This window comes from Dendrobium catenatum, unplaced genomic scaffold (genome assembly GCF_001605985.2).
Source record: "Dendrobium catenatum unplaced genomic scaffold, ASM160598v2 fragScaff_scaffold_1271, whole genome shotgun sequence".
Classification (NCBI taxonomy): domain Eukaryota; kingdom Viridiplantae; phylum Streptophyta; class Magnoliopsida; order Asparagales; family Orchidaceae; genus Dendrobium; species Dendrobium catenatum.
Window position 1 is genome coordinate 316977 of NW_021319733.1, and position 17904 is coordinate 334880.

General features: G+C 33.7%; 1 protein-coding gene across 2 annotated transcripts in view; it reads left to right on the forward strand.

The window, feature by feature from the left end:
- Positions 1-883: 883 nt before the first annotated feature.
- Positions 884-17904, forward strand: part of LOC110100864 (putative uncharacterized protein DDB_G0277003) — a 53921-nt gene continuing 36900 nt past the window's right edge. Inside the window, exons 1-5 of one of the 2 annotated variants that reach the window (XM_020828572.2) lie at positions 884-1122; positions 1904-1973; positions 6003-6137; positions 17562-17625; positions 17702-17780. In XM_020828572.2, the coding sequence (XP_020684231.1) occupies positions 1025-1122; positions 1904-1973; positions 6003-6137; positions 17562-17625; positions 17702-17780 (446 nt within the window). In that variant the 5' untranslated portion in view covers positions 884-1024. The remainder of the gene's footprint in view (positions 1123-1903; positions 1974-6002; positions 6138-17561; positions 17626-17701; positions 17781-17904) is intronic. The other variant, XM_020828571.2, reaches the window with a different exon arrangement.

Sequence of the window (17904 nt, forward strand, 5' to 3'; positions counted from 1 at the left end):
GACCAAAATAAAGTATTTTATAGTATTCCATAAAATACAAGATGAAAGATTTGTAATCCTTATTAAAAATATATTTTACTTCATAACTTATCGTAAAAATATCAGAATTGAAATCAGAAATTTGTTATTGGGAGCTAACATGAATCATAACAAATCTCCTAACTAACCTAAAGGGTGAATCTCACACAGCAGCATCTAAACTTCTTCCTCTTCTTTTTCTTTCATCATCTTCTCCTCCTCTCCTACTATTTAGACAAGTAAATTTTTTTTTTCTTTATTTGACTTTTCCTCTAAGTATTGCCACTTGACATTTCTATTGCTATTGTGCTCTTCTTATCTATGCTTTTCCTCATGTCATTGGTAACTGCCCTCTTACTCTAGTAGCCATGGATAACACTAAATTGGCACCAAAATTGTATTATAGATAGTTAAAATATGGTGGGTTTCATTCAGTTTTATCCTACAAATAATGTTGAGGTTAGAGATTGTAAAATTCTTGTTGACCTTGAGCACCTTAGTCTTGTCATATTGTCATATACATTAGTGTAATTTTCATATATTTATTATTTGATTGTGCTAAAAGTCATACTTTTCATGTCTTCAAGCCACATTGCCAACTGTTATAACATCAAAATTTATTCATGTTTGATGCACTTAAATCATGGCATTATATCATATTTTGTTCTAGTTTTACTCAAATTATTCACATGACTTTGTTCATTTTAGCTTACAAATAAGCTTATTAATGTCTTATTTTAAGTAGTCTATCTTTCTACTATTTAACATCTTAAATGAAAGTTACAAATAAGTAAACAAATATATTATATTATAATTATAAGGTAAAATTTCGCGCAGTGTTTAAAATTAATGAAATTCGGACGGCATGAATAATTTCTCCCGTGGAGGCCCGGGTAGCCTTCGCGGAATATTTCCGGTTCCCCCTGCCCTTCCTTGGTTAGGAATTTGGATAGAAGCGCTTTCCGTAGAGTTTTGAAACTAGTGGCGGCGCTTTCTCGAGGGCAAAATGGCTCTTGTACAGGATACCAAAAGCCATAATTTTTTGTGTCTAAAGGCAGCCTTTCTTGCCTTGGAGCCGGCTAACTGCTTCATTTCATTAGCAAGGTACCTTTCCTTTTTATCTTTCCTCATCGCCAGGTAGTTTCGTTTGTTACTGTTTGGTTTTTGTATGAAATATTTCAAGCAAAGTTGGCCTTCGAGACTACAATGCCACAACTAAAGATGTATGAAATATTTAAGTAGGAATTGAGTTAAATTTTGTCAAATGCAAAAAAAGAAAAAAAGAAAAAAGAAAAAAAGGTTGCTCAAATGTCACAGTAAGTTAAAGTCCTCATTTCACTGCGTTTTCCACATTTTGCTCGAAGTCCTTGATTTATTAAATCCAATAGTTTGATGGATTTACGGGATTAAACCGAAGAAGCGCGCGTGAATTTCATTCTCATTTGTATGATATTTCGTATCATTGATTATTCAAAGAAGAATAAATTCTTAGTTTCAAGTTTCTGTTTTGAGGCTCAAAAGGCATCTTTATTTTGATCAGACAAAAGGGAAATTAATCTGAGTGGAAATAAAAAAAAGTAATATCGTGCGGCAGTTTGCTATGCTGAATGATAAATGAAAAAAAGTTGATGGTTTTTTGGTGAGACAAAGATCAATATTTCTGCGCAGAAGCTGAAAATGAAAGTTTTCTCTTGATATTTTTGCCTTAATTTGAATGGAAACTTTGCATTTATTTTTAGCAAAGGTATGCCTCAGCCATATTTGGAATAACATAGTGTTTAGCTATTGACATTTCAGTTATAGTATTCTGGAAATGCTAATGATCTGCGCATATCATTTTCCTATGTCTTTTTTTTTTTGTAAAACATATATTTTGTCTTTACAGGCAAACTTGTGGAGGATCCCTTACTGAAGAAGTTCAGAATTTCATTTTAGAGCTATGTGTTGAAAATTCCGTATGTTTCAAAAATTCTTTTTGCATTTTAAGAATTTGGTCTACTTCTAAGGTTTATTTTTTTTCATCTTATGAGAGGATAGAAGCCTATCCCAAATATTTTATCAATTAAAAGTAGTATTCAAGACGTGTTACAAATAAGTAGATGCATGACTAGTTATAAGTACAAAATAGTTATAGATACAATTTTATGTAGAGAGCCAGTGAATGATTAATTTTGAAGTTCACATGCTTGACTTGAACTTATGAACAATGCTGCAGGAACTAGGGAGCCTATTGCTTGAGCTAGAATTTTTTGTGATATGCTTTGAAATTTCCCTCTCCTAATTTGATGATTTTTCTATGTCTTCCGATTATTTAAAATTAAGGATTTTTGAGTTGTATGTGCTGTTGGATTTTTTTGTCACAATAAGGTATAAAAAAGGTTTGTTCTTCCATTCATTTTGCGACTGCATATGTTGGATTTCATTGATACACATTCGAATTTAGGATTTATGATTAGGATAAGAGACACGACATCTTTGTTTTTACTTTTTAATCTTGACAAAAATGTACTTTGAATATCCTCATCTTGCTGTTAAAGTATTACTTGCACTTCATTTTGTGTAATGTTAGTTCTGATGTTAGTGACATCCAGTGCCAAGCGTGCTGGATATGTTTGTTTTTTTAAAAAAAGCGCTGGATATAGTTGTTGGCTTTCAGACTTAGGCTCACACACATATATCTGTTTTAATTGAATTTTTTTGTTTGTTATTGGACATTTTTAATAATCTGCTCATTCATAACTCAATTAGGCATTATCCATAGTTTTGTCCAGGGATAATACCATTATGTCAATTTTCTACACTAGTGTCCATGATGATTTCACAATTCCTTAGCTTGAGACTAAATTATGTATTACCCGTGTGCCACCAAATTAGCTTGATGGGTAATGTTGGACTAGAGGCTCATTCCATCTAACTTTTGTATCCGTACTATGAGCCAAACCTATACAAATCAATAAATAATGGTTTAACACTGCATGACTATGCTAGTCTACACGAGAAATATAGAACTATTCTGCACAAATTCTTGTAGAATTTGAAGGACAACATTTCTTTATTAATTATGGACGTGAACAACTTAAAGTAAAAGTTAGTAGATTGAATCACGAACCTGACCTTATACAGGCTTTGCCATATAAATCCTTTGTCTATTTAAGAGGACATAATGGAGAAAAAAATTTTTAGCCGACCCCATATAGTGGGATAAAGATTTGATGTTGTTGTTGTTGTTGCAATTCCTTTGTTGTTTTTGTGCCATTTGACGTTTGCTCTAGTTTGTGTGTTAATTGTCCTTACAATAATTGGCCTTTCAAATAATGGATAACTATTGTTGGTCATTACTCAGGGGTATATAATTTTCTAGCTTGATTATGATGAATGCACGAATGGGCTAATTTTACTTTTCTTAGAATAAATTCTATCTTTCTTATCCAGTGCTCCCTCTTTCTCTTTCCTATCGATTCTCTGTTTGTTTCTGATGATCTTTCTCTCACATGGTACTATCTTTCATCCATAAACTCCACTCCTTTATTGTATTCCCTCTTATCTCTCATTTGTTTCTGAGAGATAGGGGTGTCAATTTTTGACACGATCCGAACACGACTCGGAAAAATCCTGGTTCGGGTTGAATAAATCAACCCGTTTTAAAAATCGGGTCGGGTTCGGGTTGACCCAGCAACCCGAAATTGATCCGAAAGTGACACGAAAACTCATATTTGACCCGAAAACCCGAGATTGACCCATTTTGATCCGAAAATCGAATATTGACTCGATTTTGACCCGAAAATTAGCAATTTTAGGTCAACTTCGGGTCATTCGTATCGGGTCACTTTGACCCGGACCCGAATCGGGTCGGGTTCGGGTCCAAAAACCTAACCCGTTTTTAAAAACGGGTCGGGTTCGGGTTGACCCGAACAGTGCCGGGTCAGTTCCGAGTTCGACCCGAACCCGACTCGCTGACCCGAATTGACACCCCTACTGAGAGATATGATCTTTCTCTCACATGGCACCAAACATTCTCTCTAAGCTGGATATCCTCTTATCTCATAACTTCCATTTTATTTTACCCAACGAACTCTCTTTTTCTTTTCACCTCACCTTCCTCAATCAACTTTATTTCTCTTTGCAGGATTCTCTCGCCAAACTTGAGCACTCTTGTCCTCTCTCTAGAAAGACAACTCTCCCATTAGGAATCACTCTCTTTTCCCAATCTTAGGACTTTATTTGAGCCTCTAATTTTTCCTTTCAAGGAAAAAACCCGCAATCCCATCCTTTTTATTCTCTTACCGAAAATCACCAAAGCTAAAATGGGCCCTCCACCCCATTTTCTTTTCTCAATTCATCCAATCATACATTTCCTAAATAAACATAGCATTTAATCTTTTGTCCTACTCCAGATCTTCCCATACGATGTTCTTAATCAGCCATTTTGAAATCCCATGCCATACCTTCCTAATATTCCCTTCTTAAATGAAAAGATCCAATCCAAATTTCTTTAATCATATGATTCCAAAATAAACTAAACCCTAAATGCCTTCATGCAATTTGAGCTAAATAAACAAAACCCTAAATGCCTATATTCAACTTGAGCTATGAGAGATGAGGGGAAAAAAGAAGAATAAAGTTATTCATCGTGTTGGTTTAAAAGTCGTAACTCAATTTATGAGGTTCCCACCAAATGTAGGTTTGGGCTAGGATTGATATATGAAGTCTATCCTCTACATTTTAGAGAGTTTGTTTCCATAACTAGTAGTCATCAAATCTAGGTCACAATGAAGACAACTTAATCATCATCCTGATTGATGTGTTAAATTCATGATTACTCATCAACTTGGCTTGCTTGCTTTGCCCCTGCGCGCCCCCCCTTTTTTTCTTTTCTTACTTGGAATTAGACCATCAACCATTCTTGCAGTCTGCTAGGAGATCACCAAATATTTCTCCCACTGGTTATGAAATACTAATTCTTTCTTCCAATGAAGCTCTTCAACTTCTAAGGAGTACTTCTTTGTACATTTGGAGAATTGATGCTGCACCAGTTTTTCAAAGGACTTTTAGATATGTCAGTGTTTGTTGTTGTAGTGTGAAGCATTTTTAGGGTTTGTTTTTTCCGTTGTCTTTATATTACATTGCTTGAGTTTAATATGCCATTTTAGAAGTTAGATGTTTTTTGAAGCATTAGTAAATAATTTATATCATTGTTTCCTAAGCGATTATCTTATAAGCTGCCTCTTAAGCTTGTTGTAATTCATGATGATTATTATGAATAAAAAGATGAGTTCTTAACTTTACTATGTGTTACCAACTCTAGACTTTGTGCCTCCTCCGTGCTTTGTTCCAGATCCACACTTTGCTCATCTGGGATTATGTGCGTGTGGACTTTTAATTCTTTGTGTTGCTCTGCAATCAAGTTCTGTATTCTCTTAGTTCCTTTAATTGGCGACTTATCTTTTCTCCGTTTGCTGACCCTGGAGTTTCTACATCCAATATAGACATGCATCTTCTGTCATTGTTTCCATGATTTACAGTGAACTACATGTTACAATATTGACAACCTAATTATTTTACCCTGGCTTGCTCTCTATCTTTTCAACTGATTAAACTAAACCAACTTTCTTTTTGTTTAGTCCCATAAATATCCATTGGGAATGACATGGTCTCGGTCTTGATCATGTCCGCATTATGTCTTGTTATGATTATTGTATGACCTGATGATACTTTGCAGGGAAGCTACTTGAAACATCACTTCTAGTGAGCATATAGAATTTGTTTGTTTAAGCAGCATGTGAAGCAAAATAAGTTCTAAGTTTTATGATATTTTTGATGTTCACTAGTCTTTTTCTGCTATATCACCTTTAGGTACATATTAAACCTACTTAAAGATAGACATTGGCTTTCGACAAGTAGAATTTCTAATTTTTTTTTTTTATGTTCATGCTTTTTGTAATTAGTTCTGGTCCTTGATTCATGCACGTGGATTGCATATGCAGGTGCATAGTGATATTTTATTCAACTCTACATATGTAAAGAATATTCTAAAGAAAGTTATAGTTACAGCTGAGTCAACCTGTGAAGTTGTGGTTGAAGGCTTGTATGAAAGGTTTGCTAAAATATCTGCACTTCAGGTAACTATTTAAAATGCTTGCTACTTATTTTAGTTGTGCTTTTCAATTGAGCTGCTGATTCAGTAACAAGATTTATAGTATAATGTTTTTTAATATCCTAATAGGTTAAGGCTGTTTAGTGTCCCAGTGCCCCAACCGTGGGTTAGCTGTCTTGTAGCGCCCCCTACAATCCTAAGGGGGAAGGGTCACTTAAGGGGGAAGGGTCCCCTTTATCTGAAGTTGCATTGGGAGCTTTGTTTCATTCACGGGGTACCGGCTTAATTGGTCTAACCTGGAGTAATTCTTTATCAAAATGAGCTTTTGATACTCAACCTTGTCTCTCCTACTTTGAAAAGGGATTAGTTTTGTTGGTGTTGCCACTAGCTTTTTTTGCATGACATCCTATTGAAAAAAAAAAAAAAAATTTGTTTAGGGGTGTTGAAATTCTGACACCCCAACAGTGGGTTAGCCATGTTACATCGCCCTTTACAATCCCATTAAAGGACCACATCATTGGCCACTTGAGAGGGAAGGGTGCCTCCTTCATTTGAAGTTGCATTTGGAGTTTTCTTTCATTTACGTGGCACCAGCTCAATCGGTCCAAGCTGGAGTAATTCTTTATTAAAATGAGCTTTTGATACTCAACCATGTCTCTCCCGCTTAGAAAAGGGATTAGATTGTTAGCATTGCCACTAGCTTCTTTTGCATGCCATCCTTTTGAAAAAAAAAAAGACAGGTGTAGGGGTGTTGAAATCCAAATGTGGAGTATCTTTGCAGGTGCTCCACGCACCACATGGGCACATTTTTCTTTATGTTGTGTGGACTTGATTTTGGCCATATTATTCTATGCATGACACATACACCAACATGGTTTCTAACAACCTGTATATGGGATGATGCTAAAGCACTTTTAATTCTACTCAAAATTCACTTAAAAAGTAACAAAAATGCTTTTAGAATTGAAACAATACAACTTAAGTACACAAACATTAGGTTAATAAAATGTAAAAATAAGACAAAATAAATATCTAGAAATATTCTAAAGGTGCTTAAAAGATAAAAAATGAATCAAGATATACTCTTATGAAATTCAATCACTTGCTAACCTCTCTACTTCTTACATGCTATTGTGGACTTTGAAAATTCACTCCCGACTCTTTTGAGGGAGTTTTGTTCCTTGTCCAATTTCCAAAAGATAGATTTAATCATATATAAGATGTTGCCCAAAAATTCTCCTTAATTTTAGGACTTAATGATATGGTTCCATGTTTCCCATAGACACAAATGTTTATGGTTAATTACTCTTCCTAAGTGATGAGAGAAACATTTCAATTAAGGCTAGTCATTAGGCACTATGTGCTTAACTTATAGTGACATTAGTTTGATTTTAAAATTTAGATAAAATTTATCACCTTTGGCTTAGAGTGATGGAGTGGGAAATTATGACGAATCTAATCAAGATCCTATGATTCCATTGCCTCATGTTATTATGGCTCCCGGGTCTAGCTAGTCAGTGGATGTAGCCAACCCGACCTTATTTAAGTATCATTGTTGGCAGTTGTGGGTTGTATTGTCCCAGAAGATACTACAGTATTGGGGTAGATGTTTATTTAAGGAAACTTAATATGAACTTAATTAACAGAGGTCTTTGTGCTATATCAAGTGCACGCTACACTTCACAATTTTAGGGGGGGCTGAGCCATTGGGAAACATCTAGACTATGGCCGTGATCGTAATTTAATGGTTCTATTTTATGGCTAAACCTTGCCGTCATAGAATGAAAATCATAAATGTTTCTTAGTGGCACCATTTTGTGCCAAAACCACACATATGGAGGACATGAGCTATGTCTTTTTCTTGCGAGAGATCTTTTGGGAGTAAATATTGATACGTTTGATATGAGATTAGCTCTTTGTGAGTTGAGATTAGTATTAAATGTCTCCTTCGACAAATTATTGCGAAGTGTTGATAGATTGTTACTTCAATTTTAGTGCGATCAATTTTACTTAAATATTTTATATTTAAATATAAGTTTTTTATTTTTTAAAATTTTGTATTTTCTAGAGATTTGATTCTGAAATATTTTATGTTTGAATTTGGTGGCATTTGAAAATAGAGTTTTCTCTTATCGAGATATTTTATTAACTCGACCATCATTAGGGTTTTGTGTTTGATCTTGGTCCTTTTGAGCCTTGTCAATTTTGTATCCTTGCTTATAGAGGATAAGGTTTGTAGATTTTTTTGAACTACCATATAAGCAGGGTAACTTTGAGGTTCACATTTTCTTTGTAAGAAGCTTGAAGGTTTAATGCAAATCTAAAATAAAATATCTTTGTGAAATTTGTAATAGTATGTTTTTTCATGAATTTACTAAATTATTATAATAGTAGAACTTGAAATGATCCTTTTATTATGATCTATTTGAAATTTATTGCTTGAGCTTTGCTCATGGTGTTCAAGTTTTATTGACTTCTTTCATTGTGAGGGGGATTATACTTGAAACTTGGGACTTAGGACCTTTTCTTGTAGGCTTGTTGGAGGACATCTTGCAACATAATGATGAATTGAATTTTGATCTTAAAAAGAGCTTGCAAGTTTTCAAAATGACCACAATTTTTTTTAGCAATTTCATGCTTCTTGAGTGAGTCAAATTCAAATTTGTATTACTATTAGCATGCGCAACATTCTTAGACTCTAAATTCGAGTGTTTACCTCATTTGTCGAGCACATGTGGAGCCGCTTTTGGTGATTCAATGTGTTGTACATGCTTTTTGAAATGACCACGTGACATGTGATATATAGAAATGAACCTTGTCGTTTTGAAAAAAATTCATTCACGAGGGTTTGGAGTGTACTATTATTCATGGGAGCATATTGTTTTTTGAGACATGCATGATTTGCTTTTAATGATTGATGTGCACATCAATTAAAGCAGTAATAAAACCTATGATGAGGAATAGATTGGACCATTTTTTTGGTTTAGAAGTAGTTCACATGAACAAACAAATATTTGAGACGTTTAAAGGTATGATGTGACTGTTGTTCACATGAATTCATTGTCCTTGAAACATGCATGTGGCCTAAATTTTGAGTTTATTATTGTTCGTCTTTTGTTTGCTTGTGTGTGTTGGTTGCGGATCCGATTACAAGCTTCACGAGTTTGGGTCTCTTTTATGTTTTTAAAGGGACACAATTTGATTTTATGTGGCTTATGTTTTACTTGAATGGGCCCTGTAGGGAATTGCTCTTCTATATATAAATAGGAAGCCATTTTAGTTCGTTTTTATTCTCAATTCATTTCATTGAGTGTGTTCGTGAGGGCTATGAATGTTAAAGAGAGTTTTTAGTGCAATCATGAAGTTCTATGCTCGTATTGAACTTTGAAGTTCATCGTAGAGTCCCTTGCTCATGGCTAGGTTTCAAGGTTTTTGTAAGTTTTATGTAAGTCCAATTCAAGCTCTCATTTTAGGTTTTATTCTGGTTTTTATTTTCTTAGACACAACTTAGATGTCAATTTAAGTGGTCATTTAATGTGATTTGCATTTTTAATTTCTTTTTAGTTGTGTTTTCACTTTTTTGGGTCTAGGAAGTTATTTAAGTTCGTTCTGTTTCAAGTCTTGGTCATTGAAAGTTTTGGCAGTGTTTCAACATCACCCTCATGTAGGGTGCATTAAGAGAATGTTGGTTATAAACACCATAGCTCGATCTACTGCTCCCACCACACTAAGAATGATGCATATAGGTCTTCGTACCTGCATGAAAATATTGCAAATAGGATTTCCTCTCCACGAAAAGAAAGTACAAAAACTTTGCAAATAGGTCTTCTCATTTGTACGAAAATTCATAATGTCATCATATATGAATTTATTCTCATAAGTTTAGAGTAGATGGAGTGGGAAATTATGACGAATCTAATCAAGATCCTATGATTCCATTGCCTCATGTTATTATGGCTTCCGGGTCTAGCTAGTCAGTGGATGTATCCTACCAGACCTTATCGAAGTATCATTGTTGGCAGTTGTGGGTTGTATTGTCCCAGAAGATATTGCAGTATTGGGGTAGATGTTTATTTAAGGAAGCTTAAGCTGAACTTAATTAACAGAGGTCTTTGTGCTATATCAAGTGCATGCTACACTTCACAATTTTAGGGGGGCTGAGCCATTGGGAAACATGTAGACTATGGCCGTGATCGTAATTTAATGGTTCTATTTTATGGCTAAACCATGTCGTCATAGAATGAAAATCATAAATGTTTCTTGGTGTAACCATTTGGTGGCAAAACCACACATATGGAGGACACGTGCTATGTCTTTTTCTTGCGAGAAATCTTTTGGGAGTAAATATTGATACGCTTGATATGAGATTGTCTCTTTGTGAGTTGAGATTAGTATTAAATGGCTCCTTTGACAAATTATTGCGAAGTGTTGATGGATTGTTACTTCAAATTTAGTGCGATAATTTTTACTTAAATATTTTATATTTAAATATAAGTTTTTTTTTTAAAATTTTGTATTTTCTAGAGATTTGATTTTGAAATATTTCATGTTTGAATTTGGTGGCATTTGAAAATAGATTTTTCTCTTATTGAGATTTTTTTTCCTCTTATTGAGATATTCTATTAACTCGACCACTATTAGGGTTTGGTGTTTGATCTTGGTCCTTTTGAGCCCTGTCAATTTTGTATCCTTGCTTACAGAGGATAAGGTTTAGAAGTAGTTCACATTTTCTTTGTAAGAAGCTTGAAGATTTAATGCAAATCTAAAATAAAATATCTTTGTGAAATTTGTAATAGTATGCTTTTTCATGAATTTACTAAATTATTATAATAGTAGAACTTGAAATGATTCTTTTATTATGATCTATTTGAAATTTATTGCTTGAGCATTGCTCATGGTGTTCAAGTTTTATTGACTTCTTTCATTGTGAGGGGGATTATACTTGAAACTTGGGACTTAGGACCTTATCTTGTAGGCTTGCTGGAGGACATCTTGCAACATAATGATGAATTTGAGTTTTGATCTTAAAAAGAGCTTGCAAGTTTTCAAAATGACCACACTTTTTTTTAGCTATTTCATGCTTCTTGAGTGAGTCAAATTCAAATTTGTATTACTATTAGCATGCGCAACATTCTTAGACTCTAAATTCGAGTGTTTACCTCATTTGTCGAGCACATGTGGAGCCGCTTTTGGTGATTCAATATGTTGTACATGCTTTTTGAAATGACCACGTGACATGTGATATATAGCAATGACCTTGTAGTTTTGAAAAAAATTCATTCACGAGGGTGTGGAGTGTACTATTATTCATGGAAGCATACTGTTTTTGTGACATGCATGATTTGCTTTTAATGATTGATGTGCACATCAATTAAAGCAGTAATAAGACCTATGATGAGGAATAGATTGACCATTTTTTTGGTTTAGAAGTAGTTCACATGAACAAACAAATATTTGAGACGTTTAAAGGTATGATGTGACTGTTCTTCACATGAATTCATTGTCCTTGAAACATGCATGTGGCCTAAATTTTGAGTTTATTATTGCTCGTCTTTTGTTTGCTTGTGTGTGTTGGTTGCGGATCTAATTATAAGCTTCACGAGTTTGGGTCTCTTTTATGTTTTTAAAGGGACACAATTTGATTTTATGTGGCTTATGTTTTACTTGAATGGGCCCTGTAGGGAATTGCTCTTCTATATATAAATAGGAAGCCATTTTAGTTCGTTTTTATTCTCAATTCATTTCATTGAGTGTGTTCGTGAGGGCTATGAATGTTAAAGAGAGTTTTTAGTGCAATCATGAAGTTCTATGCTCGTAGTGAGCTTTGAAGTTCATCATAGAGTCCCTTGCTCATAGGCTAGGTTTCAAGGTTTTTGTAAGTTTTCTGCAAGTCCAATTCAAGCTCTCATTTTAGGTTTTATTCTGGTTTTTATTTTCTTAGACATAACTTAGATGTCAATTTAAGTGGTCATTTAATGTGATTTGCATTTTTAATTTCTTTTTAGTTGTGTTTTCACTTTTTTGGGTCTAGAAAGTTATTTAAGTTCGTTATGTTTCAAGTCTTGGTCATTGAAAGTTTTGGCAGTATTTCGACATCACTCTCATGTCGGGTGCATTAAGAGAATGTTGGTTATAAACACCATGGCTCGATCTACTGCTCCCACCACACTAAGAATGATGCATATAGGTCTTCGTACCTGCATGAAAATATTGCAAATAGGATTTCCTCTCCACGAAAAGAAAGTACAAAAACTTTGCAAATAGGTCTTCTCATTTGTACGAAAATTCATAATGTCATCATATATGAATTTATTCTCATAAGTTTGCACTTCATTGGTTTTTGAATCAGGTTCAGGTTCTTGGGTGTGTTTGAAATATCTTGATTAGGCTCTTTGTTATTCTTTTCTAGTTTTCTTTGCTAGTATATACATGAAGCTCCTTCTGCATATGTTGGATGTAGTGATAAGGTGATGAGGGAGTCGGCGATTCTGGGAGGCATCAGTAGTTTTGATGCACCAATATGGTGAGAAGGGAGTTTGGAGCTTTGGTGAGGCTTTATTAAGTTGAATGAGGGACAATGGGGCATGCTTGTTTTACATGTGCTTGATTATAAAGCAAGGTGGATGAAAATTCTTGTTCATGAGTTTCCTCATCTTAATTTTCGAATTTGGAGTGTTTAGGTTTATATTAAAAAAACGTCACACTCATGGAATTCTAGATTTTTTAGAGTTATATTAAAAAAACGTCACACTCATGGAATTCTAGATTTTTTAGAGTTTATTTTAGTTAGACTTTTCCATACTTTCAATTAGTTTCTCAGCTCACCAATTTGAACTAAATTGATCATACTGTCAACTTTATCATTTTTTAAGAGAAATTGATGGAGGAAAGCTTTTCTTGTGAGCATTTTAGAATTTGTAGGGTTAATCTCTCTCCTTGTACCAGTTCAAACTAATGAGATTGACCCTGAAATAAAAAAAATGCACTCATGGATTAAAATGGACACTTTAAAAGTTGGATTGATTTGTCTAAAGAAATGATAAAGTTGATGGTATGACCAAAATGGTCCAAATTTGGTTTGTTTATGGATCAAATTGAATAGTTGAAAAACGTTTGAGATTAAAATGGATATACTTAAAAAAGTTTATGTATCATTTGGTCATTTCTTTTTTTAATGGCAAGGTGTTAGCATTTGTACTCTTTTTTATTTGGGGAGTATACAATAAACACACTCTTGGTAGATTCAGATGCTAATTTGCTTTAGTGTTGAGAATGAATATGAATGAAGGCTCAGACCCAAGTATTTTAGAAAGAAGAGAAATGATTTTTTTTTTTGGGAAATGAATCAGTAAGGGTTTGAACAGGAGTATGAAATTTAAGTACTATTAAGGGCATTCTATTAATGAGGGCGTAGTTCGTAGAATAGCTTCTTCTCAATGATACTTAGTGATATGGCTACCACTATGAGGTTTTTATTTTTTTTCATTCAACAACCCCATTTTGTTAAGGGGTGTCGGCATAGGGACTTTGGTACATAATCTTTTGATGTAGGAGATAATTTTCTAAGATAGGTTCATAGTATTCTTAGAATTGCTGGTTTTAAGGATTTAGTTTTTGGACTAAAATTGACTGTGGATCATGATGTTGAAATGTTTAAAATTTTGCCCCACCTTAAAATTTTCCTTCATCAAGAAAACTTAAAATGAGATAAATATTATCATCGATGAAGGGACTAAACCATCTAAGTTCAAAGATGTTTTGTAACCTTGATTTATTCTAGACATTATTGCAGACCAAAACAAAAGATTGGGAAGGTTTGTGGGTTTGATTGGGATATATGAATTATGAGTGTATTTAACTAGATGATAAATTTCATATTGAAAGTCCTTTAAAATTTTGGTTGGTTATTAGAGAAAGAGTTAGTTTTTCAAGGTAAATAAAATTTGGTTGCCCTGTAGTGCCAAAGCCATACTTCACTATCATTTTTTAAAGTGTATTTGAAATTTTAGTTTAAGGAATCATTTTTTAGAAGGTAGAGTCCTGAAAACATCTCCACGCTAACAATCATTATCCATTAGTTTGAGTTCTTAAAGTGGCAAAAATTGAGTGAGCACTTTGCTACATAGTTTTTGTCTTGAGTGAGTTTGACACTAAATACAAAATCAATAGTCAAATCTTTTTACATAATGAAAAAAAAAAAAAAATATTCCGACCACTTTTAATAGTTACACATTTTCAATCTGGACATTATAATTTTTATGGCATGTATTGTAATTATGAAAGACATTTTTGTCTCATAACGTATAATTTGATGCTTTTGGCTCTAATATCTAAGTAGTAGTTTACTTCTTGTTTGTGATGAGAGCATCTAAGTATTTACTTTTTTGAGTAACTGAGCATATTCTATTGATGTTTGAGAATAAGTTTTTGTTATAAGAATAATTGGTTATCTTTAGTTTACTGTCTAAATGGTTGAAATATTAATGAGAGAGATGTTGCAATATTTCTTTATTATTGGTTTTCTTTAAAAATTCTAATCCAATATTTTATCATGAATTTATTATATTTTGGATATGAATTTTTCATTTTGAGGTTGATTTCTCAGCACTATAGTTGTCATATTTTTTACCGCTAGCTTTTTTGTGTCAGCTACCACCATGCTCTTTCCAAGAGGAATATTTTCATGTATTTTTGCCACTCTTGCTTGAGGACGGCTGATTTTCATTAATGTTGGTGAAGGACGAGTCGACTTGGAGGAGATATTCCATGTTGAAGGACCCATCAACCTCACAGAGCGTTGAACCTTAATAGCTCTTTTAATGTTTGAAAATTATAATGAGAAAAGAGAAGAGGATAAAATAATTTATGAATGACTTTTATTCGCTTGTTCTATGTATAAGAAAAAGAAGAAAAAAAGTTGTACATATAAAGGTGGAGAAACAACTATATTGGAAATAAGCTTATGTTGAAATCAGTCTTTAATTCTAGAATTCAGTAGAAGTTATACACTTACACAATTATCTTTTGTATTGCAGTAGATGACTTATTGTTTTGCTTGGATTGTTAGATTGCTGTAGATGAAGAATTGCTTTGGATTTTTGAATTGTTGTAGATGTAAATGTTCTAACCACGGATTTAGGATTTTTTCACATAAAGTCCTTGTTAGTGGCTAGGTAATGCTATTTTTTGTATCAAATCCGTATTATAAATGGTTGATCCGGAATCTTTTAAATATGAGCAGAGCCTGATGGGGATTTTTATAGCTCACAGCTCAGCTCTAAATTTTGGAAGACCTGTTAGCATGCAAGACTTGAAATTGGGGTTTGGATGGATTGGTTAATGTTGCTAAGTTTTCATGATTTCATTATCTTGAGTTTATTGGGTTATCACTGGTTATGAGGGTTCCTTGACTGGGACATGAAGTCTTCTTTGTTTGTAATAATGGATGTCTCATCCGAGGAGCTTTCTAAAGAACAAAAAGATGAAATATATTCTGTTATTTTATAAATCTTGCATTGGCCGTCTCAATATTTTTACAGTATGGAGCTTTTTCTTTGGGTTGACTGTTAGAACCTTTCCTTTTATTATGTGTTTGAAGCCTTGGCCAGGCGAGATTTATTGCCTTAATTCCTTAGAACTTTTCGTGCAGAGCTTGAATTTCCCTAGGATGTCTTGACTGACTCATGAAAAATGGTAGCATTAAGCTTTGGCTTCAAACTTTCAAATCAATCAGATTTTTTGTTTTTTCTAAGGTCTTGGTCTATATATGTATTCAACAACTTACCAATATCGAAGCGGGTTTGCTATAATTGAATTTTAACCTACGCTAAGGATTTTAACAGCATGGAGCCTTTGCTCTTGACTAGCCTAGCATAACTTTAATTCCGTTATTTGAGGCCTTAATGGGGGATATGCAGCGGCTTGTTAAAGCATAAGCAAGAATGTCAGAGTAGTCCCAAGTGAAGGTTTCAATTCTTGCCTTCAAGCTAACAGAGTAGGAGCTTGATCTTATTGTATTGAAGGCCTTAATGAGCAAATTTCAGAGTAAAGCCTAGGCTGGCTATTGTTGTTTCATTAGCATCGAGCATTTGTTCTAGGATGATGATATAGGACCTTAACTTTGTTTGTTATGTTTGAGGCATTAACCTAAATTCGGCTAAAGTTCTGTCAACTCTCCTTGTTGGAGAATTTTTCATATGGCTTTTGCCAACTCTTTACGGCTTATAGTGTAGCATTATTGAAGACCTTGGCATTCAAGTTTTAGTGCTTCATTTTCATATTTACTGAAAAATGCAAAATAACATGTTCTTACATTGTCATGCTTTCTGAACTGCTAAAGCTATATGTCGGATGCCTTGGCAGTTAGAAGGGAGGTTGATGGTGCTCTGGCCTTCCTAAATTTGCCTAAAAAGGCAGGTTAAGTGTCATTACACTTTTTAGAATGATTAGGTTTGTGGTGCATTAAAATGCTTTCAAGACGGGCACTAATTCCAATTTTGGCTAAAAATAGATCAGTCATGAATTTGAGGGATCAAAGATCCACTTCATAGATTAGAGACATTGTTAAGTAAATTTAAAGGAACTTTGGCATTGCAAAAATTGATTACTACTCCGATGGCAAACGAAAGAGTGCTAGCACAGGGAGTAGGGAAATAATCAGATTTTGGAGTGGTTTTTGGCTGTTTTGAGGGTTTAGGAAAGCTGGAACAGCAGTAAACTAGGAAGAAAACAGTGAAAGGACAACGATAATGGATGACGAGTTAGAAACTTAAGCTAAGGATGTTTTCGGATTGATCCTAAAGGGAAAAAAATCTCATTCAACATATAGGTTTAAAAAAGAAGATATAAAAGGTTATTTATAAGAATAATAGGATCCCGGACAATTACTTAACAATGGTAAGACATAATGGCTAATACTCCCAAGAAGAAGAAACGATGTAAATATTCAATACAAATTTGAAAAATGCTTGACATCATTAAAAGCTCTTATTGCAGAATCAAATATGATATCTGGTGATATATCAATGAGTATGATGATTGGCTCAATTGGCTCCATCAATATATTCTACCCAAATAGTGATAGGGATTTTAGATAGGCACCAATGCTAGAAGTATGCTTTTTGAATCAAACATCCATTTTGAAAATCAAATACTCCAATAAAAGTGCCTCTTAATTAGGAAAATTAATGGTGTTGACAGAGAAAGATGGACTGATTTTCATGCAGATCCTGCATCTCTTGCAGTTATACATTTAAATGCTGCACGTAACTGCATACACTATCTGTACTTCTCATGGTGTTTGGATGATAAGATTGATGCAAACTGATATCTATGTTTTAGCAAGTTGAATATCAAGCATTTATTTTTAGAAATGTCATAAGCATCTAAAATATTTGAGCTTAGTAAAGCTTTACTCTTTGTTCATTGATTTACTTTTTTGATTGGGCAGGAGTATGTGATGAGAGGGGAAGAAAACAAAATCTTCAAGAAAATCTCTTATCTTTTCCCATTTGGTAAGTTTTAGCCATGCTTTCTATTAATCGTATTCTTTGTTTCTTTTTAGTTCTATCTAAACTAGTTCCCATATAGGTACCAGTGATCAAAGTTGTCTGACGAACTTGGTTGTTTCTCTTCATTGTTCATTGAACTTGCTTGAAGGTGATACTGGGTATGGATGCAATTGTTTGGCAATTTAACCATTTTGCTCTAATTTATGCATCCAAAATTCCTTTTAGTGATTTTATTTTTATATATTGGTGTATGAGGAAAGGACCTAAATGGTCCCTCAACTC